This window comes from Aythya ferina (genome assembly GCF_964211825.1).
Source record: "Aythya ferina genome assembly, chromosome: 7".
Classification (NCBI taxonomy): Eukaryota; Metazoa; Chordata; class Aves; order Anseriformes; family Anatidae; genus Aythya; species Aythya ferina.
In genome coordinates this window covers 33905324-33930736 of record NC_140302.1, presented here as the reverse complement: position 1 = coordinate 33930736, position 25413 = coordinate 33905324, and the positions used below count along the sequence as shown (strand labels likewise).

General features: G+C 41.9%; 1 protein-coding gene across 1 annotated transcript in view; it reads right to left on the bottom strand.

The window, feature by feature from the left end:
* Window positions 1–2132: 2132 nt before the first annotated feature.
* The window catches only part of LOC311439613 (uncharacterized protein), a gene marked incomplete at its 5' end in the record, with an annotated part of 31194 nt that continues 7913 nt past the window's right edge, over window positions 2133–25413 (bottom strand). Inside the window, 5 exons of the mRNA XM_084525506.1 lie at window positions 2133–2921; window positions 4124–4279; window positions 5844–5975; window positions 22109–22328; window positions 23580–23654. Coding sequence (XP_084381632.1) covers window positions 5960–5975; window positions 22109–22328; window positions 23580–23654 — 311 coding nt within the window. The 3' untranslated portion in view covers window positions 2133–2921; window positions 4124–4279; window positions 5844–5959. The remainder of the gene's footprint in view (window positions 2922–4123; window positions 4280–5843; window positions 5976–22108; window positions 22329–23579; window positions 23655–25413) is intronic.

The window sequence follows — 25413 nt, the reverse complement described above, 5'->3', positions numbered from 1 at the left end:
ATGTCTATCAGCGACAGCAGTTGCAGGATGGATATGTTTTATGCTCCTCTGCATAAAGAATAACGTAAAAAAGAACGAGAGCACCGGATCTGGCACAGTGTTTCCATCTTCCTTCCCTTGATCAGATGGCTTCCCATGCGGGGCTGGTGCCAGGGTGCTGTGCTGTGGGCAGGAACCATGATCCCTGTGCAAGGATGTGAAGCCAACAGGTGACACATTGTGTGTACAAAGAGGACATCCAACACTCGTCCCATAACCTCCAGTCATTCTTCTAAAGCCCCTGCAAAATACCTTCTCCCAAACAAGCACCAGATGGAAATGGATTTTTTTTTTTAACCTAATTGTGTGAGTGGCAGGGGTGCTACTCATCGTCCTCCATCCTCCCCGCGTGCCAAGCACCCGACGGCAGGCACACGCTGCATGTTTTATTTCCAGAACGAAAGACACCATCTGCAGCGTATCCCCCTGTTTATGTCTGCTGCATCTCTGCAGACTGAAAACTGTTGTGTGTGTCAAAGCAGAGCCTCTCCAGTCGATGAACTTTTTATTTTATTTATTTTTTTCTTACAGGGATGACTCACATAATAGTGCAGAGAGAAAGTCATTTCCAATCACAAGGCTATTTCTGAAAACGTGCTTGGCACCAGTGTGGAAATCTTGGCTAAAGGTGGTTGGTTGTAGTGGCACACACAATACCCAAAGGCAGACGTTCTGATAAATTTCTGACGGAGGAGGCTGGGAGATAATTCATCCGGCAGCTTGAGAAGGACTCTGCACTTCTCTTCCAGATAATTGAACTTTAATTTATTTAAATTTAATGGGAAACCATATGGAGAGGAACAGAAAGCTAATTTAAAGCAGTGCTCAAAGCAATCAATATGTTAACAGATTCCTTCAACTTTTCACACTTGGTTGCTGAAAAATGCTTAAAATGTATGTATTTTTTTATTTAGTATTATGAAAACACAGGGTTTCTGGCATGTTGTAATCAAAACTCAAGAGCCAAAATGAGCCTCTGTTGTGAAAATGAAAATATAATTTGAAAGCACAGATCTTATTAGAAGTGAAAATAACAACTCAGATATCTTTTATCAAAAACCACACATCTCTGAAGTCTCCTAAGAAGACAAGTATAAATCCTAGAGAGTTCAAATTGCTGGCCTTCATATGGCCCAGAATGAAAGCAAGAAAATAGTTGTGTGAATTGCATTAACATACTGAAATTGGCAGCAAAAATACAATAAAGAACCCTTGCATGTAAATGGAGTAAATAGAGATTATGGCAGGAGAACACAAAATTACCAAGTATGCACAGTAAGGACGAGAGAAAAACTTTTATCAATTTTCATATTTTCCTTACACTTTTGGTCCACCTCAAGATCAATTCTTTCCATACTGAGTTTTGAAAAGCAACTTTCAACAGATTTTCAGGGGCAGGATATCTAATACTGTGCTTCTGCTCTTAGATGTTGATCTTGTAACACCAATCCTCTTGTGTCCCATGTTCAAATGATTATATTTTTTTGCTCACAGCAAGGTACTAATTGATTTAATGTTGTTATATATTAAACAAACTGTAGACATCTTAATATCTGAGAAAATAAGAAACATTCTCAGATTTTATCTAATAAAAACATAATGGTTTAGTAATGTCAGTGAACTGTCAGTTTATATACGTAGTTTGTAATTTATGTTATGGCTTCATCTATGCAAGGCCTGAAGAGTACAAGCTGCACAGAGAAGCAAAGCCTGCACTTTCCTAAAGTTTATTAACTTGGGATTGTTAAGAAGGCTGAAAGCTGAAAAGAGCAGATACTCCCTGCAATGAACTTTCAGCAACCCTTACAAAGTCTTATGGAAATTCTATAAATAGTCTTCAGTCTAACCTCACTCAGGGCAGGTCTGACTTCTCTGTGGCTTTTTGAAAAAATAAAAAAAATTCTAAGCAGCATTTTGGACATTACTTTTTGTAAGCAAATGATCCTGCAGCCTTTTTCATTATCTGAAGCCTGGAATTCATTTCAGATTTTCCAAGTCCTCTCCCAGAAACTTATTAGTGAAGTGGTACAGCTCTGCAGAGATTAATAGCTCCAAAGGAAAAGGAGAAAATAATATCTACATTAGATTTTTATTTTTATTTTTTTTTTTACTTTATATATATATATATTTTAGTAATGTAAGACTATGTTCCTTCTATTTTTTTGCACCTTTTCTCCTTGGATTTTTTTCTATGCTGGGATAGTCTTGACTATAGGTCAACAGAAAATTAAAGTTACTATGTCCTGTAAATACTGTTTAGTTCTTGCAAGATCAACATAATAGTAAAATTCCTGGATACCAAGTGAAAATGAAAGACTCTTTTAAATAAAATACATCATAAAACCAATGTAATTAAAATGTTTGTCTTCCAGTGGCTAGTCTGCTGGAAGCAGTTCACTTACAGTGGAATGCAGAGGAGCTGGAAATTACACTTTCTGTGAGCTTCTTAAGGCCTTATGGATAAAAATAAATTGTTATGATCAGTAAAAATGTTATGATCAGGCCTTAGAGCCAGCATCCTAAGAGAAGAGGATGAAGCCCATGCCTGAGTCCCAGGATGCCTGCTGTAGCTGAGCAGTTTGGGTGTGAGTTGCCCATTTGACAACCAGCCCTCCCTCCCTCTCTGTCAGGGCTCTAGGGCAGTGCTGGAGGGGTGCACCTTCCTGACCTCAGGTCTGGAGGCTGGGGTGACTTTGACCTTCTGCAAACTGCACCTTCTTCTTCCTGAATACAAGATTTCTGAATACAGTTTGCGGGTGGCGTCTCACTGCTCCCAGCATCCTGGCTCCAAGTGTGAGCAGCCTCTGCTGATTTGGAAGAAGGCAAGCAAAACCCCTCAAGTCCAAAAGTTGTTGTGGTCTGTCAGGCAATCACTGGGAGGTCTAAAGAACAGAATTAATTAACAGCATAAATACAGTGCAATCAAAATTCATTAACAATTACTCAGCAAATCTCCTTTCAACCTCTCGCAGGGAAAACCACCCTTCAGAGCCTTTAATTACTAACTTGAGGATTCCTTCTGTTCTGTTACCAACTGCCACCCAGAAATTTGCCAAGTTTCATCTTTAAACAGTTTAGGTTCCTCCCTCCACCATGGAGTCCTATGGAGGGTTGCAAAATTCCAGCACAGTGGTTAGAAACCTTCTAATTCCACCCTCAAATGTATTCAAGACCTATATATATCCATTTCATCTTGTACTACCCTTCCACTCAAATAATTCTGGTTATCCCCAGAAGATTTTTATAGAAAATTATTCTAGCCTTCTCAGTCTTTAATCTCCTGGCTTTCTGTGTGATACCTGAGCAGCTAAATTGGTTAAGCCACAGGCTTTGACTGCAAGCTATAAACCATTCTGCTGATTTTCCTTTACACTCTTCCTTCCAGAAAGCGGTTCTGTTAGGCCAGTGCCCACTTACACGACCCTCCTAAACTATCTGGGATTATGTTTTTTGGGGAAAATGAAGGGAAGTGATAAGGGATAATTAGTGAGAGGACATTGCTTTATTTTCTAGGCAGTAGCTCCATGGCAGTAATGGTGATGGCTTCATTAAATTAATGTTGTAACTAGCTTAAATTATGGAATGCAGAGCTACAGAAAGGAGCAGGCAATAAGAGGATTTTAAACAATTAACATGGGATGTCCAGGGCTTGCTCATAGGGTAAATTGGTATTTGTATTTTTAATTGGTGAGTAGTGAGGTTGCTTCTTTTATTGACTTGAGGCTTTCTATTAGAGGCCTACAACCAAACATTGGCCTGTCCAGTAATTTAAGACACTCATCTTTGGAAATTGTTTCACAGCAGGAACATCATTAAACATCATTTGTGATTGTCACTGAAGTGTTTTGAAATGCTGTGTCTCCTGCCTGTTATTTTTAGCCCTTGTCTCAGCTTGGCTGTATGCTAGTGGCTGTGGCACTTGTCATGGAGAAAGTACCAGGGGAGGGCAGATGTGGAGCCACACATCATCCTGAAGGCTGAAGTCCCCTGGGAGATTTCTGCTTTCCTGTGAAGCAGCAGCTCCTGGGGCTGAGATGGGACTTGGCTGGAGATGGGCCACGTACTACATCTCTTCTCTTCCCACCTTTCTTTTGAGCATCATGTGTGGAGGCTTGTGCTCCCTGCAGCCAGGAAATAGCTGCCAAGCAACCTTCCTCACCCTCCTCTTCATGCTTGTCCTCATCCTCTGCAGGTGGGGCTCAATCACCTCTGCACTCTATGAAAGCAACATTTGTTTTATCTGCAAAGCAAGATCATGCAAGATCATGACATGCAGACACCTTTATTTTGTACTTGAGACCTGATGAAGACAGCTTCTGGCTTAAAATGTAATTTAGCAACTTCTCTCTAAAGAAGAGCCCAAAAGATTATTGAAAGGAAAATCCCAAACCTCTAGTCCAAAGTATCATGGGGCATGTCTATAATTACATAGCTTAAAAGAAAATGCTAAACATAGCAATGTTAAGCCACACACAGTATGGGATCTCCTTTCACAAAATCACAACCAGGATTGTGGTTAGCTCTCCAGGCATTTATTCAGAGGCAGGGCCAGCAGGAGAGCCTGCATCTTGTACATGTGATTGTAGCACCGTGATGTGAGCCCAAGGGAACAATGTCTGAGACTGAAGTGATGTTTTGTGCAAACAGGGGGATGCCTGGAGATTCTGGGGGGACATGCTGGAGAGAGGAAGGGATAAAGAGGCTACAGCTCCTGCTTGCAAGTTGTGTGCAGCACCTGGGAACCATGCACCTTGAGGTGTGGAGCTGTTGTGAAGCAATCTGACCTGCCTGAGTGGCTCCAGAGGGGCCCCCAAACACTCGGAGTTTAGTAAAAACACTAAAGTCTCTCCAGACTCACTCAAAAGGTATGGATGACATCATGTAATGCTGCTAGTGACTTCCTTAAAACACACACGGGATTAGAAAAAGTTTATGTGCATGTTCTTCTGCGTTATGTATCAGAAGTAGAGCACGTGCAGATCTACTTTACAAACTGAAAGCAACACAATGCCCTGATACACCAGGTCCCACCAGGGCTGTGCCATTTCTTTATGCTCATGTCTGCTTTCCTATAAAGTATGTCTGACACAGGCTCTTTAGTATCCGAAAGACTAATGGTGCACATTATTAAAGTACTGAAATATAATACCAGAAGTTTGCATTTATACAGTAGTGTCTGTAATTTACATAATTAAAACAAAGAATGCAACATAAGAAGTAGTGCTAATGAACGGCTCCCCTCACCTTTTACAACCAAGACCCATCCATCACTTACAGGGGAAGCTGGCTTTTCAACTGACTTCACCCTTTATTAGAATTTATTATTTTTTCTTTCCATGGCAGAAAGTCTTTTCTGGTTCCCAAGACACAGTTCAGGATGTACAAATCAAGCAGTACAGAAAAACGTCAGTTGTCTGTTGACTGGAATAAGGAGTGTTGCTGCCAGGTGCCTTTGCCTGAGAAATGCACATATCTGGAAAATATTGCTGCAGTTTTGCAGAGCACAACACCTGGAAATCCCAGCCCTGACTGACCCTCCATCTACGACACTGGTTGGATTGCCTGCAAGGAGCAAATCCTTTTCTCCTGCAGGATTTCCCTCCCGTCTTCTGAACCTTCAGTCTCACCTGGTCCTCACCGCCTTGTCTGTACTCCTTACTGAGCTGTCTGGAAATAGAAATAACAGCAGTCCCTCTAGACTTCTCCAATCTCTATGGAAAGATTGGTTGGTTCACTGTGATTCACTGTTGTTATTTTCATTTTTTTTTTCCTTCCTCAGCGTGGGTGTATGTGTTAGACATTACCTGGCACAGAGACAGGCGAGGAAGGAGAAGGGGTAGGGCTGTGGGTGTGAAGCTGGAGCAGGCTGGAACTTGCTGTGCATGGTGTAGGGACACTGTCCGTTCCTGGGGCTCTCCCTTCAGATACTTCTGGTCCTATAGGAGAAAAGCGAGAAAAAATAAAAAGCCTTTTGTCTCAGATTGACATATTTTCAAACCATTTCAAACCATTCTCATTGAATTTTCTGGGAATAACCCTGCCAAGCAGAGCATCTGTCCTCAAAACAGGCAGCCAAAGTGAAGCAATGCTCTCTAACAAAGATGATAGGAGTGATGGGTTCTTCAGCAGGGGAAACGGGAAATCGTGGCATCCCTCTCCCTGTTTAACAAAGAAACCTCCTTCTCCCTCCTTTTGTTCTTCAGCCTCTATCCATGCTACCTCAGACTCATGGGCACCTAATATATTTCCCGTCATGTAGCTCCTTGCCCTTGTTTTATGGATGGGAAGCAAATTACAGAGAGACCAAGATCTGTCCTGTGGGACCTGTGGGGATCGCTTTGCAGACCTGGACATGGGTGACATACTAAAGACAGAGAGCAGGGAATCAGACCTGAGCTTTCAAAGTCCCTGTGACCATCACCACAGACGCAGCAGGTCAGAAATACTCCATTCATCATGGGTCAGACTTTTACAGAATAAACACTCAGCCACAGCTTTCTACAGCACCAGGAGCAAAATGTCTCTGTGCTAGCATCTGCGTAACATTTTAATCTTTTTTCCATTGGTCACTGTGTATTTTGTTCCTACACCCTTTTGATCCTAAGTGTTAAAAATGGGCTGACCTGGGTAGTCCTATATCCCTAGCCTGTGCAGACTGGCTGTTTCCAAAGGTGTCCCCATGAGTGTAACTTTTCCACAGCTCTTCGAAATACCAGAGTCCTTCACAACCCTCAGTTTCTGCAGAAAGAGGCCGGTTCTTGTAATACACAGCAAGAAATTCCTGTGGTGGTGTTTCAAAGTGCCAGCACATGTGGACTGCTCTCTGGGTACATATTTTTACTGTTTCCATTTCAGCATGATTTAAGGCTGTGGGGAAAATAGTTACAAAGGGGCTAAAAACAAAACCCCGAGCTCTCTGAGATGGCTGAGGTTGGGCAGCTTAATTTCATACTTAGCAATCATGATCTGCAGTGAGATAATTAGACTCAAAAGTCGAAAGAAAAGAGCCAGATGTTTTCAGACCTGTTCAGCAGAGATTCTCCCTTTGATTGTGACAATTTAGCATATGAAATAAAACTATCTATAGTTGGAACTGGAGTTTAATTTCTGAGGAAAAAAAAAATCTGCTTCCTCAGAGGAAGCTATCTTGGAAAGGAACAAATAGCTTGTGAAAACTAGCAAGATAAAAGGCACAGTTAAGTCAAAAATTAATGAGTTTTGCCCTTTGTAGAGCTTAAGACCAGGCTACAACAGAAAGGCCATTGGAGTATATGATAAACTATTACTGCACACAAAGATAAGAATAAAAACTGTCCTTTTGATCTTTTTCCATAATAACAGTAACTTTGAGAAACAAAAGAAGTGCGTAGGACCTCTCTGTCTACCAAAGACTTTAAAAGAATACATATGGAAAAATCATGATACTTGCAGTTTTTGAGTTGAATTTTCAATATTTTTATTTCAATACTGGGCTAAAATGAAGTCAAAAATGACAGTTCAAGTTACACTGGCTGAAGATTTTCTCACATTTGATTTTTTTTTTGAGGACCTCAGCTCCAGCTTTCTGAAAGCAACCAAACAGATTGCAGGAGGATCGAGGAAGAAAAACGATAATTATGAGAGCAGAAGCTAATTAGGATTCTAGAGTATTGGAAAGACCAAGTGCACACAGACTGTGAAAGGTCAGGTAACTAAGAAACAGTCCAATTAAATTTACTTTCCCCTTCGGCTTTCCAAGAAAACTTCCACAGCCACAGAACATTTCAGACCCAAAGGAAAATTGCATGGAAATATTAGATTCACTTTAGAGAAAGTTTTTTTTAAGTGTTTTCTCAAGAGCACTGGTATATGGCTGTAAACTACACATAACTTTGAACTGCAAGAGTAGGAATCATAGAAAAGCACCACACATAGCAATTATCTGATTACCCATCCTTATGTGGACGTGTAACAAAAACAGAGCTGCTCAGAGTCCACTCTGTGGCTGACCTTTCATACTGCAGAGCTGTAATCCAATAACTTCCAATATTTAATGTGAAACGTGTGGTCATGAATAAAATCTCTCTGGACTGGTCAGGAAGAGGAATGACTGTAACTCTGCCAAGAGGAAAGAAGTTACCAGTTCAGAAATCTTTACTGCATTATCTGGCTGTCTCTGAGCAAACTGCTGGGGGAACCAGCCATGCCACAAGCGGTGGCTGTTGGTGTCAGAGCTCACCCTGTGGCCACCAGGCACTGGTGTGGCTCATCTCCATGGTGTGAGCTGTATTAATCACTTCCCAGTTGGGATAATTGACTGGGGAAACTTAATCCATTGATTCATGGTAGAATCACAGATCATGATATGATTTCCTTTCTAATAACATCTCTAATTCAAGACAATTCATATTTAATATTGTTTTTCCTGATAAAATATCCTACTGAGCAGTTTCTGCATATGTTCAAAGTTACATAGAAGAATTTTGTAATAAACCGTTGCACAATAGCATAAACATTTCTGAGAGGTACAATTAACCTGGATAGTTCAAAGTCCTCAAGCAATTGTTCCCAAATTGTTCCTATTCTCCAGCTTCCCTTTCATAAAGCATGTGTAACTGATTTTTATGTACAGGCTAGCAAAGTCTGAGGACCAATTTATTCCCTTAGCAAAACTGACACAGATCTTAATCTAGCTGCTTCTGTTTATGTTATACTGCTAAAATTTGACTTTTTGTGGATGTTTGTACCATAAAGGCTTTCAGTCCCTCTTCTGCTCATCTTTTTCTTCCTCTCTTCTTATGGTTTCCTACCAGCCACTGCAATTTGTCTTGTGATTGTTCAGTGCACCCATGATCTCCTTGCCTGTGTGCTCTCAGTTTCATCACTCTCAATGACCCTTCTCATGAGCAGGCACAAGTGTCTTACCCTTGCCTCAGAAGGTCTTTATTAGCAAATTGCCCTCAGTGCTCAGATAAGTTAGAAGTATTAACCTTTTGCTAATGTTATCTTGTTTAATGATGAAACCCCCAGATCCCTAGCAAAACTGAGCATTGTTCCTACTACAGCAGAATAGAGGTGGCACACCCTGTGGATCACTGCAGCTCCCAGATCAAAGATAGCCAAGAAAGATTGGTGGATGATAATTCTTTCTTCACATATAGCTGAATGAAACCATGCAAATAAAGCAAAGTTATTCTTTAAGGCTTGCAAATAAGCCTTTTACAATGTGAATCATGGAACAAAAAACATCTGCAGAGAATGTTCTCTTTATGTCTTTGAAAAACAGTCAGCATTTTATGAAACTATATTGTTACTGATGTTTATGCATTTCTCTGCTTTTACAGACAAATTTCCCTTCTGCATTTCTTAGATATTGAGATCAATACTGATTTTTTCCAGAGTCTGAGGGACGGAATTTGTTCTTTTATGGGTATTTCTTTGTTGTTCTTCAAACTGATATCTGCTCAACCAATTTGTTTAGAGCTTGTAACTTATCTGTGAGGTGGGAGGGAATTATCCTAATTTTTCAAGGAAGATGTCTGAGTTTCAGAGATTGACTTACCTAAGGTCACTCAGTGTGACAGAAACAGGTACAGAAGCAGATTCAGACCACTTGGTGTCCAAACCTATATTGAAACTGTTACATATCTTTCCTGGAAGAAGCAACTGGACTTATATCTGCAGAATATCCTGTTTTATTGTGGGCTAACTGACACAGAAAAACATTTTCAGAAAAAATAACATGTAACGAATTAGTAAAAAGAAAAGTTGATTTAAAAAATGCTTCTGATGCCAATCATAATAGGAAATGAAGAAGACATGTTGTCTTCTTCTGAAAAATTTTATTTTCCTGTAGTTTGAACCACAACACAATTCAGATCTTGCAAGAATACAGCAAGAGATTAAGCATGTCTTATTTATATGACGTTTATTATAATAAATACTTTTTAAATGCTTGCAAAGTCCTGTCTTCCTAACCATCTGCTTCCAAACAGAATCTGCACAAAATACTACTTCAGCTATTAAGATAAATGTATATAGGTGCTTTCTAGCCTTTGCTGGTCTTACAGGCAAAAAATGATTAGATGAAAAAGTGTCCCAATTTGATTAGGATGAAAATAAAATATCTATATATTCTGTTATTTGGAAGAACACATTGAAATGTGGCTCACCATCAGACACAGGAGAGTGTCATTTCTAATAGTCTGAATCTTTCAGTGAAATATAATAAATTTGCATTTACTTAATGCAAGGCTATACAGAAATATTCTTATTAATACTACTAGGATGCAAGTTCTGATATTTCAAACTCCAGGGGACAAAGACATCCTTAACGTTCACTTTGAGTCTTTGGTGGGTGGGGAAAAAGCAAACACAATGTGTTGCACACAAGTGAAAACAACCCATTTCTAATTTAGCTTCAGATACAAAACATTTCTTTGTATTTAAGCTCATGCTTTAAGCTCTCCATACAGTTGAAAGAGAGGAACTTCTCCCCTGTGCTATTTCCACCATCCTTATCTCCCACTGAAGCCTAAACCTGAACTCTTTGCTGAGTGTTGGTTACCTGAAGTAGGAGAGAAGTTTGTCCTTGCCAGGGGCAGAAGAGCATGAAGAGAGTCTGGACAGGCAGCACCAGGACTGTCTGGCCCAGTTTTTAGTTTCCTGACCATTGATACTGTGGAATGTCTCTGTGCTGTAGCAGTTGGCCTGGATGAGGCCTGAAGGATTCACTAAGAACACAAGCCGGCCCACCGGGGCATCATGTATATTGAAAACACGGGGGAGCAGAGGTGCTGAAAGCCTCAGGATCCCTGATGCTCTCCTCTGAGGGCTCTGGTTTGGTTACAGAGAGCTGCAAGGAGGCCATCTCACCTCACACATGACTTCTCTTCTTGACAGTGCCATCAGGATCCTTGCTCAGAGAGGGGACAGTGACTGTGGTGGTGTATGTTGTGTAGGCGGTGGGTGTGTAGTCAGTATGATCCCTGGGTCACACGCAGCCAGGAGCGAGCAGCTGGAAAAAAATGGCTTTTCTGGGGCCGGGGTTACGAAATTTGTTCTCCTGATGATGAGAGTTCGTTCAGCTGTGACGTGGGGAAGCAGATGCAAGAGACGACTCATCACAGGAAATCTACGCAGTCCCCAGGGGATAAGCTGTTACCGGGTGGTTGTTATCATGAGAGAGGAACAAAAAAACACAAATCCAAACCAATGCTCCTGCGCTTCCTGGGTGCAGTGGGATATGTTGTGCTCATCTGCTTGGAGAATGTCAGTCCCAAAGTTTAGCTCGCCTAGCACTCACTGCCTAGCAGGCAAACGAGAAGGAGCAGCATGAAATGTGTGCAGACTCTCACCTCTGCTCATCTATGTCCTCTCCCTCTAACTCTATGTATTTTTATCTTGCTTTTTCACGTGTAGATTTCTTATTTCTCTTTCTGCACGCTCATGCATATTAGCATCTAACGTCTCTGAACTTAATTCTCTCGGTATCTTCTTCCCCAGCCAAGATTTGACCTCACCCTGCATGGCAAAAGCTTGTTCATAAAACTTGCTCTTCCTAGCCACCTAGCTAGTTCCTTATTCAGGCAGCTGCTCTTCTCTTTCTGCCTCTCTCTCTTGGAAAAAAAAAAAAAAAAGGTCTCAGACTGTGTGTAAAGAAACCTTTACAGTTCCACTTTTTACTGTCATGTATATAAGTGCCTAGGAAAAGGGGACATGGGGGACACTGAAGATCCTCTTGCTCTCATGGGATCACCCAGTCTACCCAACAGATAAAGTGGGTTATCCAGTCCTTCTATTTGGAATTAAAACTGGACTCCTATCTTGAGAAAGTTTGTTTCCTTCCTCCCCTGGAGTCCCCAGTTTTGGGTACTATATTGCAAAGACACCTCAGATCAGAGGCTGTAATTTCCTCTGGAGGTTGCAAACACCCCAGGAGAGGCATGGCAGAGATGGGGTGATCATTCAGGCAAGCAGGAAAGAGAACAGAAAACCAGTTAAAAACATAAAGTCCCTGGAAAACAGCTCAGATTTTTAGACATCATTGATTTGATTTTTTAATCTCTTTTTCCAGTCTGAAAAATCCCCCAAATGAGAAGCATGTCTCAGGCAAACGCAGACATCACACAGCCCCCACCACCGCTGTGCAGCAGGGCGCAGGACAGCTGAAGGCTGCAGACATGTGAGCTGTGCTTCGGCCAGGAATCACTCTCAGCCTCTTTCCAAATACCCTTTGCTACACCACAGACACCACGATCAGTGCAAACAGCGTGTGTTTTGGCAAAAGTGGAGTAATTCCTGCAAAACAGATATTAAATATACTTCTCAGCTCACACAGAGTGCCATCAGCACCCATCAAGGTAATGAGGAGGGAAGACGTTAGGAGATGGCACGGGGCTCTGCAGCATTATTCTCAGCTAATTGGGTAGCAGGAGCCCAAGCTCAAGGCTGGATCCTTAGTTTTTAAAGAGGTGCATGGAGTATTAAGCATTAGTAGGGATGGGAGTCATCATGAAGCAAAACAAAAAGCCTCGCGTCCCGCTATGAAAATGTAAGTTTAAGTAGAGCAGCTGCCAGCAGAGAGATAATTGGGTGCACTCCTGGCCTTCTCTGCAGAGCCTACAGTGCAGCCAGCCCTTAAAAGCCATCTCCCAGCGAAGAAGAGTGCCTGCCTCGTATTAAGCTGTTTAAATGGTGCACTGTAATTATGCTTACAGATGTTTTAAGAGTAGGTAAGTAGGAAACTGCAGGTCTTTAATTATAGGTCAGCCTGCAGACAGTGCACTTGGCTCGACTGAAAGCAAAGCCTCTGCTGCCTGGGGCGACCTCGGAAAGTGCCTGGGCAGGAGCTGGAGCTGGTTCCCTCCTGGCTTCCAGCTTCCCACAGCAAACACAGCTTCCCATGGGCACATCCAGCTCTGAGAACTTACCACAGCGAACACGGGACACAACAGCAGTCCCTGCCTGATCGGGGGAGAGGCACCGAAATAATGCTGGGTTTTCCCAGCTCCAGAGCTCCCTGAACTGGGTGCCCCCCATTTTGCATCCTGTGGGATGTGGCCACCTCATGCAGGTGCTGCTGATGGGTGCTGGGTCACAGTGGGTCTGAGCTGGACCCTGTCTGCCCTTTCCTTCCTCACTCTTGCTTTCCCACCTACTGCAGAACCGATGAGCACACCCAAGCGAGACGGAGTGCTACTAATTACAGGGTACATGGCAATACTGCTGTCTGCCTGATTCCACAAGAAAACACTTTCTCCCTGTCCTTGTCACCATCTTGGCTTCTTGCACCCTTTCTTGTGATGAGCACCTCAGGGCAGTGTCCCTGTGTATGCATGAACGTGCAAAACATTACGAGTGGAACTGAAATGCACTGGCAATGGCAACAGTGCCAGCATGTTAAAAAAGCTGGTTAACCAGGAGCAGCAGGCGTGTAAGAGGTGGCAACCTTTTCTGCAGAGTGACGTGCCTTGTACACATTTGGTGGCAGCTCAGCCATCAAATATCCCACTGCCTTTTAATTAATTTTTACTTCTGCTGCCCTGGCAGGGCAGTGCTACCTGAGAAAGAAAACCAAGCTGAATGCCTCCTGGTGTGCTGCCTGGCAGCTTACTGCTCGAGCTGGGCTCGCTGCTGACCAGCATGGTGCCAGCTACAGGGAGCTCAGTCACCCCTCGGTCCCTGGTTGTACCCTGCTTGCACACCTGCAGCATGTTAGGGGACAGGACAAGGTGGCATTGGCACCTCTGGGTGTAGGGACAGCCTGGGGACCTGCTGCTGCTCGTCACCTCTGTCCCACCGCAGACCTGTCCCCTACCCTGGAGGATAAATACTGCTCTAAAACCAGCTTCCTTCCCCACTTTTAAGGCTGGAATTGAAATTACATGAGGGACCAAAAGCTGAGCCTTTATGAAGACTTTATGAAGACAGAAGGTTTTGTCAGTTTTGTGTTTTTATTGTTCTGAGGCAATAGGAGTCCTGCCCGAGGCTGTGCAGGGAGACAGAAGGCAAAGCGAGGATACTGCTCCTGGGGCAGTAGGTATGGGCAAAAAGCAATAACTAATATAGGCAATAAGTGTGACATGAGAGGATTTCACACCCACTGAGAAATGCGTAGCAGGTTCCCGTGTCAATAGGAGCAGTACCAGTGGCAGCTAGCAGTGATGTGCTTGGGCTCATTGCAAATCCTTTATCAAGTGACTGAGGCCAAGGGAAGGCATCACAGCCATCCCCGACTTTTATTAAAAGAAAGCAAACTAATAAACAGGAAGGAGCTGCATGTGGAGAGACCACAGTCGATGGAATGAAATGGGAATAAAGGTTAAAGGATGGTTAGCAAATTTAAATGTGAGTGCTTCCAGACTCTCTTGGAAGCGGATGAAAGACTCTGATCTCCTCCAGGCTATTCTGAGAGGTTTTGGTTAAGGGCTGAGAAGAGCATTATGTAAAATATGCTTTCCTGCAACAGTTCCACTGTTTCACCGTTTCCTGACCTTGAAAATCAGAATAATTTAACTATTTCAATGGGTTTGCCATAGTGACGTCTACTGATAACTTGGAGCTAAGAGCTTGCCCACACTTAAAGCTTGTCAGCATGGCTCTCTCACTAGCAATTCTAGCTTTTACCAGCAAATGCTTTTAATGGCAGAGATGTGTCAGATATGTAGTAGTACATTGAGTCGTTTGTGTGAACAGAACTGCTGTCTCAGTGCTTGAGGTGTAGCAGAGGAAGGTACGCTCATACAGGACAGACAAAAACCTTGTGCCTCTGTTCCTCATATGCTCAGAAATACAATATCAGTGTCTAAACACCTGTCTGTGATCCAGGCTTTTTTTTTTTTTTTTTTTTTTTTTTTTCCCCATGTTGCCAAAATTTCAAAATTTTGTTGCCAACATTTTTTTTTTTTTCTTTTAAAATACTTGACTTGAGAGAAAGACCTCACTGTTGTGTGGCTCCAGTGCCAGAACACACCTCTCTGTGTGAAACTTCTGTATTCTGCATCACCTAAATCCACCACGAGTGTCAAGTTTTACCAGTCAGTGATGGAGGATGTGCCCACAGAACATGGTGAGGAGCAAGTCTAAATGGCAAAGACATTGGTGGGACACAGAAATGCTTGGATTAGGCACAGGACTCAGATCTCAAACTGGCATTTATATTCTTACTTGTCCTAGTCTATTGTATATGGATAAGAGATTTCCACTTCATACAGACATTACTTACAGCTCATTTTAACCTGAGAAAAGTTAACTCCTTTAACATGACTGATCTTATTTCCCCCGACTGCATTACATCAGAAAATTATACATGTGAATCATGGAAGTGATTGTGGGATGAACCCTGTGTATGCTCTCCTGCTTTTTCAGAAATCAGCAACTACCACAGCAAACAAGTTCAAGGACAATAGCTATGAAACCTTCCTTCCTGGCTTCTGGGGAGTGATTCTCTGGGATCTCACAGAACTCGTGAGTGAGACTGGGTTGCATATGAAATCAAATAAATAAGTGGGCATTTTACTTTGTCTTTTAAGATATTTTCTCTTGTATGTACAGATTTCCTGTGGGCTACAGATTTCCTGAGAGCTAGTAATAGTTCTTTCTCTTCCCTTTTTCTCTCTCTGTTTTAGTTTTGACTACCAGAATTTGTAGATAAGTCAGGAGTATTTCATCAAGTGTTACAGTGAGCCATAACATTTTTTTTTCCCTTCTTTTTCTTCTACCTCCCCCCCCCCCCCATAGCTGGACAATAGAGATTTGGAAAAGAACAAAAACAAAACAAAACAAAACAAAACAAAAACAAACAAGCAAAATAAAAGCAAACAAAACCAAAACAACACATCATTACATGCCTACAGACTTTTCTGTGCAGGAGGATGTGGTAATGCCAACTCTGCTCATTAAAATATCTATTGATTTATTTAACAGATATACTAAAAGCACTGGCTATAACAGAGCATCTACAGATTCCTTGGCAGACAGTGCTCCCAAGCATTTACCTTCCTTGGCACCAGAAGGCATGTTCAGAAACTTCCTATGTTCAAGATTTTATGATCACAAAACCCTCTGCAGATATCTCTGAGTGATGAACTGCTTGCATGTATCTGCTGTACAAAGGCATGCTTTTAAATGCAGTGATAAGCTGGAGAACTGTCCAAGCCATACACTGCATACTCAGGAGCCCAACTTAGAAGATATTTTTGCTTTATTGGAGATTTCTCCTTTGCCTTCTGATGTTTACAAGAAAGTACTTCTCCTGGTTGGGAAAATAGGTAGTTCTTTGGCAGTTCACCCTATGTGTAGCTTTCCAAATTTTAGATTAGAGTGTAACTAAGCATTAGCTTGAAAAGAAAAGCCTCATCTGGGCTCACACTTCGTCAAAAAAAAAAAAGAAGCTAGTCCAATGGGATTTTTAATTTCAACTCCACCTGTAATTTTATCTGCAAATCTAAAACTCATGAGTAATGAAGTGGGAAAATCATAAAATGCCTACAGCTTTTCAAGCTTCAGCCTGTGATTTTCCAGCACCATCTGACTTTTGTTTATTCTCACATCACTTTTCGTGAGAGCTACTTGAACTCTCAAAGAATTTCCAGAAGCATCAGAAAAAGTCTCGTGCTTGAGTGAGGGTTCATATTGAATGAGACACAGGGGCTAGAGCTCTAATGGAAACTTCAAATCTGAGACACCTCCTACAGATATCACCTCCAACTGGACTTTCCCTGTAGCTTCTGTCCCTCCACCACTTGAATGCAGGCTGCAGCCAACTGGAGAACCTGAAATGAAGACTACAGCCAGGTTATATGATAGAGCTATTACATTTCTCATCATTCTGTATAAAGTTAGTCCTCTTCAGTTAAACAGATTCTCTTCTTGTCTTGGTCATCATCTTTGTAGTTAGCTATGGTATTTTATAACAATGATCATCTAGGGTTGAAGTCAGGCAATAGCTTTCAGAAGGAGAAAGTTTATCTCCTATTGGATCACTGTAAAAGAACAAATAAGCACCCAGGCATGCAAGGCCAAATGTTCAGAAAGGAACTGCTTGTTTGAAAGCTTGCCCTTTCTCTCCAGCTTGGTCAGTTTGTCTAAGGGAAGTACTTTTCCTTGCCAGACTTGCCTTAGCCACCCCTGAAATTCTGCACAGAAGTCAGAGACCAGCAGTTTGGATTCCCTGTCAGGAAGTGTTCATAGACAATTTTTAAAGAGCTGGAATGCCAGCCATAAACACGAATTATCTGTAGGTCTCGTGGACTTGGATGGGAGCTGGTCTGGGTGTTTTGGCTACAGACACTCAAGGCCATTTCTTGGCAGTGTTACAGGAACAATATTTATACAAGGATGAAGCATGACTTTGTCAAAGCATTTGCACAAATTAAAAACTTTGTTTTTCTTTGCTCTTATTTATAATAGTACTCTAAAACAAAACAAAACAAAACAAAACAAAGCCACAACAACCCAAAGTTGTTTTCCCAATGAAGGAATTTTAATTGGTTTTCATGGCAGGACTCGGTGACACTGTAGGTCCTTTCTCATGAGCACTGTGCCTGTGTTTCCTTCTTCTTCAGACCCAGGGGAAGTAACCTGTTGCAATTTTTGTCAGAGGAAAAGGAGTACTAAAGAGAGGTCAATCCTGAGACCTAGAATGCTTCATTGCCTTGCTCTAGCTACTTACACAGCTTCCTTTTCATCTCTGTGTTAGTGCAATTTTTGTACAATTTTCCAGACCCATGGCTGAAGATACTCCATGGATAGACACCAATGATAAGCTCTTTGGCATCACCCTCTCAGTGGCTAGGTCAACTCACTGAAGATCTTACTCAAATATTTATACAGCTCTGATGGGCAGGATGTGAATATATCTGAGTGTAATTAAGTAGTGTGGTTCTAGTCCAGCCTTTTCACCACTACAGGAGCCTGCTGCAATAGCTATTCATTTAATCTTTCCTCTTGAATATTGAAATAGAAATGCTTTTAAATGCTTAGGCATCACCTCTTGTGAAATGTGGGAATGAGGAGGAAGAGGAAAGAATGTTTTCCTCTTATTGAGAATTCTGTACCAGTAGCAAGAAACAGAGGCTTTAATATAGGGAATTTATGCTGAGCAATCTGTCTTAGCTGAGCTGTAGAACAAGCTGTTTTTCACCCATAATATGAAACAAATTCATTTTTGTCTTCAGGCTGCTTCTTGAATGCATGATAATGCAGACAAGGATTTCTTGAATTTTAACTTCAACTTTAAAAGAAAAAGGAAATGTCTGTATTTAAAATCTGTGGTCACATATGGACCCTGGTAAGGTCTGTTGATGTTGAATACTTTGCTGGCAGCTGCTCAATACCTGGGAGATACACTCTATGCACCGAAGAACAGAAGAATAACAATGAACTGCTAAGTTAACTCTCATGATTGTGCTAGGAATGAACACAAGAGAGAGATATTACATAGCTCTCTGAAATGAATGATCTCAAAGATCTCTCACTCTGAGAAATGGATTTGTATACCTGCATAGACTCATAATGGGTGAAAATAAGATTTTATTTTCAGATGTCTTGGTAGCTGATTAGAGCTATTTAGAAAATAGCAGTTTCATTTTGTAGGCAAATGTTGGAATTCCATTATTTCTTCTCACTTCAAACTGGAATAAAAAGTTAACATTTTCTGATGGAAACTAGTAAGTGTAGTAAAAATTGATATGTCATATTGGTTTGCTGCTGCAAAACTGCAGTTCTCCATGCCTGTCTTAGCAAGGGCTGTAACTGCTGCATTACACACAGCTGTAACTGTGTCCTGCAGCTTGCTTTTCTCATACATTAACAGCATTTTAAGAGAATTTTCCATGAATACTGTTGAGTCTGCTGGTATTTAAAGCCCTTGTGCCATGGTATCCCGTGCAAGAACAAGCTGTTTGGTAAAGCAGGCAGATGTTCCTTGTTTCTGCCCCAGCAGTGTCTGTGGGATATGATATGCAGTCAGCTTCACGCTGATGTTTTATTAGTGAAAAAGCATATTTCTGGGAGCCTCGGGTGTCTACTTTCTAATCCCAGCCTCATTCCCTTGTTCAAAAGACAGCTCTCTCTGCATTTGCAAGCAAGTGATCTCACCGCTTAAATTCTACCTTGCTCTTGCAATGAAGCAGTAGCAGAAATGGTGAGAAATGTTAGGGAATAATGTCTGATAAAGACAAGGGTGAAACAGGTCCCAGAAAGCCCATTTTGCTTCGGAGCCCTTTTACGTGAAAAGCTTCATGCATTTGTTCTTGCTGACAGAGTTAGAAATGTATGAGGCTGTCAAAAACAAACTCAGAAGCAATGTTATGTCTGTCACCATGTTGGTGGAGTTTAGATATGACTGAGAAAAAGAATTTGTTTCCTTGGTAGCAGAAAATTGCTTATTTTACAAGGTGCCATGGAGAGTGTTATCTACTTGGGATTTATGGAGTAGAGGCTTTAATAATGCATTTCAGCAGGAAAGGAATATTTGTTTTATGACATACTTTCCAGTGTGGTGGTTGGCTTTTAGACATACTGTGTCTTGAAAATTGATAATGCACATATCAGAGAGCTGGGAAGTCACTTGCCACAAGGGCAGGCAGGATTCATGGAGCTGGAGCACAAACTGACTAGGTAGATCCCGAAGCTTAAGGCACCCTGGTTGGTGGACATCCTAGTGGGACAACATCAGAAGTGGAGCACGAGCACATGCATCAAATGCAGTTCATTATTTTGGACAGCATCTCCTGGTGTGGAAATGCCATTAGCAAGAGTGGTGGTGTTTAAGCCATTAAAAGATATTCTTGTATGGTAGTATCAGGATTTGGTCCTGTGGAACATTGCTTGTTGACATCTGAAAATAATGATGAGATAGCAAAAGACTTTGAACCAAATTCAACGAGGATAAGAACAGGGCTACTGCTTTCATATTAAAGTCAGAAGATTGGAAAACATGATATAATTTACAGTTATTTGGCATGCAGCAGCTCTGTCAGCTGAGTGGAACTGACACACCAGGCTGGGTAGGGAGGAAGGCACATCGCGTGACAAACAGCTAACAGGAGGATAATATCAAGTAGGTGCCGAGAGTTATTTGTTGCTTAATGAAGAGCCTCTTGAGGTTGAAAATTTACAGTCCTTTCACAGTTCAATTTTGTCAGAGTACAGAATAAAAATAACCATTGACCAGACCGTGGAGATGTTTCAATGCACAGAGGAAGTAGAGCAGACCTTGCAGACCCAAGGCACAAAATTATATTGACAAGGGAAGGCAGACCCAGAGAACGAGCCAGCAAAGGCCAGCTAGGGCATAAAATGGGGTGGTAATTAGGCCACTAATTAGATTCTTAAGGAAGGAAGAATGTTTTTCAGTAGAAAAAGGAAGAAAAAATTTCCCAGCACACTGTCAGTCAGGCATGCCATTTTCCCCTGGACCAATCTGCCTCATGATTTCTACCACAAGCCAAGTGTTGGTGGAGATGAGAAGAGGTCTGAGAAGCTGGCACTGAGGTGTGTAGACTTTGTGCCAGCAATAGGCACATATTCACTGCAGAAAATATGAAGTTCAGATTGGAAACTTCCATGACTCCTCCACCCTCCTTGAGGGAAGGGACCTGGTCAAACAGTTGGGAACAAAACTGGGTTTTGGTCAGCAAGGGCTATGGATGGAGGTGTTCAAGGCAGGAATTGCCCTTGGCAAGCCAGAATGCAATGCCATCTTGTAGGTGATCTCAGTGAGGTAAATTACAAATGCTGAGAATGTTCCCTGTAGAAAAGCAGGTCTCCAGTGAGTTCAAGAAGCTGAATTTATGTCCTACAAACACCTGAACTTGATTTTCTGAGATGGTAGGAGTCCCTGCAGAATCACACACATATTTGACCTGTGCTTGGCGTCATCCTGACCCCGCTTCCACTTGGTCAAGTTTATAAATCACACTCATTTCATTATATTTTTCATTTTCTAAGCCGGGAGATCAATAGTCTAGTCACACACAAATAATCCAAATCCTCTCTCCATACCATTTTAGTTCTTATCACAAAAATGGCTCACTCTGAAAAGAACTTTTACAAAAGATTGTTGATTCTGCCAGAACAGATGAAAGCTAAATCTGTAATATGAAGCGAAGAGAGAATTCAAATAGTAAGGAAAAAGTGAAGGCACCTGGGACACAAAATAAATGTGTCATTTTAGCTGTGGCTCTTTCACCTCTGTTTTATTGTGTTCATGTTCTTATTATTTGAAATAACATCTCAGATTTAAAATAAGCATAATATCTGAAATGGCAAAAGGACAAGAAAAGCTATTCAGAACCTTAAAAGTAAAGTTAATATTATTTAGAAAATACGTAGTGGAGCAGTGTTTTCAAGGTACTTATGCAAATGGTGTGGGTGGCGGTGCTGGAAATGCAGTCATGATCAACTGGTTGGGCTGAGCCTCTCCCTGTGTCTGGGACCATCTCATCATGTCTCATATCCAGTGCAACCTTAGGAGTGTTTACCATCCCATCTCCTCCCAGCTCTATATCCCACCCATGGGGTGTCACTGGGGTTTGCTCGTCTCAGGGCAGGAAGCGGCAGAAAGGAGTATTTTGATGAACACTTGCCAAAATACCATCTGTGAACAATGGGAACAATGATATTATGGATGTCCAGTGGAAAGTGGAGACAACCTTAAACTCCATGGAAAAAGGTTCCCTACAGAAAAGTTATGCTCCAAAAAAGTTGAAGGCTGGTCAGTGGAGCTTGCATCTTCCTGACAATTCGGCTACTTTGGTCAGAGACTGTATCCAAATACTCTAAGATCATATTAAGGCCAATTAGGGCCACTAATACTTGTCCTCATGCCTTTTTTTTTTTTTTTTTTTTTGGTAGCATTGAGCCTTTTTCTGGCCTTTTCTGGGAAACTTTGATAGAGAGAGGTGACATCTGGAGCAGCTAATAACCAAGCTGCATCCCCTGGCTGCATCTCCCAGTTGCAGCGTGTGTAAGATGGTGTTGGCCCAAAAAGTTGACCAGAGGTCACATTTTCATCTTGCCTACAGCAGAAAGCACCAGGAGCTGTGGCTGAGCCGGTGGCCGGTTGGAGAGGAAACCAACTCACCGCTTGTCCCGCAGAAACAGCTGCCGAGGCCGACGGCAGCTCGGCGGTGGGAAGTCTCCAGCCGTGCCGTGGGGACATGGTGTGTGCTTGCTTCTTTGGACAGCCCCAGCGGAAAGGACAGGACAGCTCTTTGTGTTGCTTTGTGTTGGCAACACCGTGCTTTTGTGTGGCTGCAGGCTCTGGAGGCTGGGTAAACAGCTGAGCACACAGCTAGCCACTTCTGAAAAAAAACAAACAGGGATAAATCCAGATTCTGCTGCAAAAGTGGAAATGAGGAAGAGGAGCGCCTGATCTTGGCAGGACGTGCCCAGGGCACTGCTCCAGCCGTGGGTGGAACTCCCCATCTCCGACAGCCCGGTGTGAGCAGGCAGCATCCTGCTGCAGCCCCGGAGGAAGCCCTCGCTATGACAACAGGAAAGGGCTGACAAACATGAACTGTTGGAGAGGAAAGCAAATATTGCAACTCGGGATGGAAATGGCGATATTTCAATCAATGCTGTCACATCAGCTACGGATCGGTGTTGTTTCCTTGAAAGAAGTGGAAGATAGAGCGGAGTGGAGAGTTTTATCTTGCAGCACAACTCCAGCCTTCAAGAAATGTGCGCAGAGTGCAGAGCGAGTTCACAATGCCCTGGTGACTGCAGAGTGCCCCGCGAAGTTCAGCGTCAATACTTCTTGGCTACTTGCAGGTTGTAATTGACAGTGGCAGTTTAATTAAACAAAAACAGCAAGGCACTTTCTTGCTAAAAGGGCAGGCCATAATCATTTTCTAGAAATGGACTCCTAGAGCTTTTGCTGAGGATAAGCACTTGCAGCACTTGCAAATTCTGATAAGTGAGTTCAAGCCTTCATTGTTATCTTGCCTTTTTTATACTGCAAAATTGTTGGGAGGAATAAAAAGATCCAGGAATATTTATTACTCTGCCTAGGGGTTTCATTGCTTTCTACTTTACAGTGCTTTGTCATATTACCAGTAGTCACTGTGCACACATTTATTAAATACTTACTGTTATAAAGATAACACTCTCATCACTTTAATGACTTTGCACTAGTGCAAATGAAAATGAATATTAATAAAGTTAGCTGTAACCATGGCACAGTAAAAAATGGTTATTTTCTTTTACAGATCAGCATAGTCTGTTTTACTAAAAATATCTACTCAGCCCCAGTTCTTCCCCGAGGTGGTTCTGCTGCCTATCAGCACTGCCGTGACTGAATGAAGACACCATATGTGCATTTCTCTGCCAGCAGGTATACAGGTCTTTGGGGGTTCTGCAGGAATCCCAGCATACGGGTCAGACTGACATTTCTTTTTTGATCCAGAAGAGAAATAGCAATGGTGCTATAGCAGCCAACGGTGCTAAAGCAGCCTTTCTAGACAGTTCTGCATCGTCTCACCCAAGCAGCTTTCCATATCCTTTCTGATTGTTCTTCCCTACTGTTTGCATGCCAGCAGAGCTGCCTTACCTACCTGAGCTGCTGCCAGGATGTGGCACAGCAGCTTCATCATGGCTTGGCCAGGGCTGCACACGATTTTGGTCTTGCACTGTAAGATAAAGAAAAGCCGGGGTCATGTCTGGGGACAGCCTCACACCCAGGGAGCCGCGAGCTTCCAGGAAGGCTCAGACATCCTGTCTGCGGGTGATCTGCGAGGGTACAGCCGGTTCAGGCGGCGTGGGATGTGTCCGACCGGCCGCACGTCTCCGGCCCAGCTGCACAAGGCATGAGCAGTTGGTCTGGCATGGCCCAGAGGCACTGGGCTGGCTCTAAAGAGTCTGTTCATTTGATCTCTGTTACTGCAGGAGACACATCTATGATTTTTAGAGGTCTCCTTGCTTGGTATGAATCACTGGAAGTTGTGGACAAGGGGAAAAAATCCTGCAGTTGCAACCTACCAGAAAATAAATCTTTGTGGAAGCAAATGTATTGTAGTACTCATTTATTAAATGAGTCAAATGAAAGTTTGCTCCTTCTTACATTACGTAATTTCAATTTTATTTTTTATTTTTTAATAGTCACCACCAAATGATCAAATACAGAGATTTTTGCATGCCTCCATATTTCCCAAACATTTTTCTTTGTTCATATGAAGGTTGAATTTGAGATTGAGAGTACATGGAACTGAGAACCAAATCTTTTTTTTCTTTTTTTTTTTTTAATGATTTTTTACAGTATATGCTGTGCTGACCTAAAAACAGCTATAGAAGCAATTAATACCAAGTAGTAGTATCTTCCACAACAGAGAGAATAATCTATTCTGAACAAAGAGCTCTCAAACACATGGTGCTTTCTTAGTCTAAAATGAGAGTTAAGCCAAAGTGCTGAAAGTGCAGTCAGAAGGAATAAAGATATTGCAATTTTTCAAATACTAAGCATGAATATCTTAAATTCAAAAACCAAGAGCTTATGTAAGCTTAAGCCTTACAATTTTTATGTCTACAAAATCTGATAATTTTAAGTTATTGTCCTTACTACACAGAACTCTCACATTGCTCATTTGCTTTTATGGTCGGTGGACGTTTTTACACACTAAGGCATAAATTTAATAGAATAAACAGTAGTGTAAAATACTACAGATAGCGACTGTACAGAAGCCAAACATTGGATCTTATAGTGAACTTAACTTTAGAGTTTTCTGGTTGAACAGATGGCAAATGTCAAGCCTGATGTTGCATTAATGTAGCTTCCTTCAGTGCAGTCTTTTGATGGAGGGAAGCTTGAGGTCATACTCAGAAAATCTGCATTAACTGTGCAAATTTATCCAAAACACTCACTGTGATAATAATACCTTGACAAAGACCATATTCACGTGGATATGCAACTCATCTCGGATATTTTCAGCTTTCCAGTTTGGTGTAGGTATCTGGGATTTACAATGGGATGGGAATATCAGCAAACTACTTGTGCCAGATGTTATGAGAGATTCAAAATGAAGGAGACTTGATTGAACTTGATAGCCTAGAATAATATATTTCTCTATCTTGACTCATAGATATAAAGAAGTTAGTAAGAAAATGTGGTGTACCACTGTGGGCTCTTGTACTAATTCAGTGACCTCTGAAGCACTTAATGAATAGTGCAAGAGTTTGACCTAGCTCTCAACATAGCCCTGTTTTCTGCACCATTATGGCAGTGTTACTAGCCTTGGGTATAAAGGAAATGTAGTTGTATTTTACAGGACAATGTAGGTTCCAGAATGTTCGTTCACCTCCCTACATTGGCATTACTAATCTGTCTTTCTGCACCACTCTGATTTACCACAGTCCATAAAATGCACACTAAGACCTCTCACTACTATTTATGTC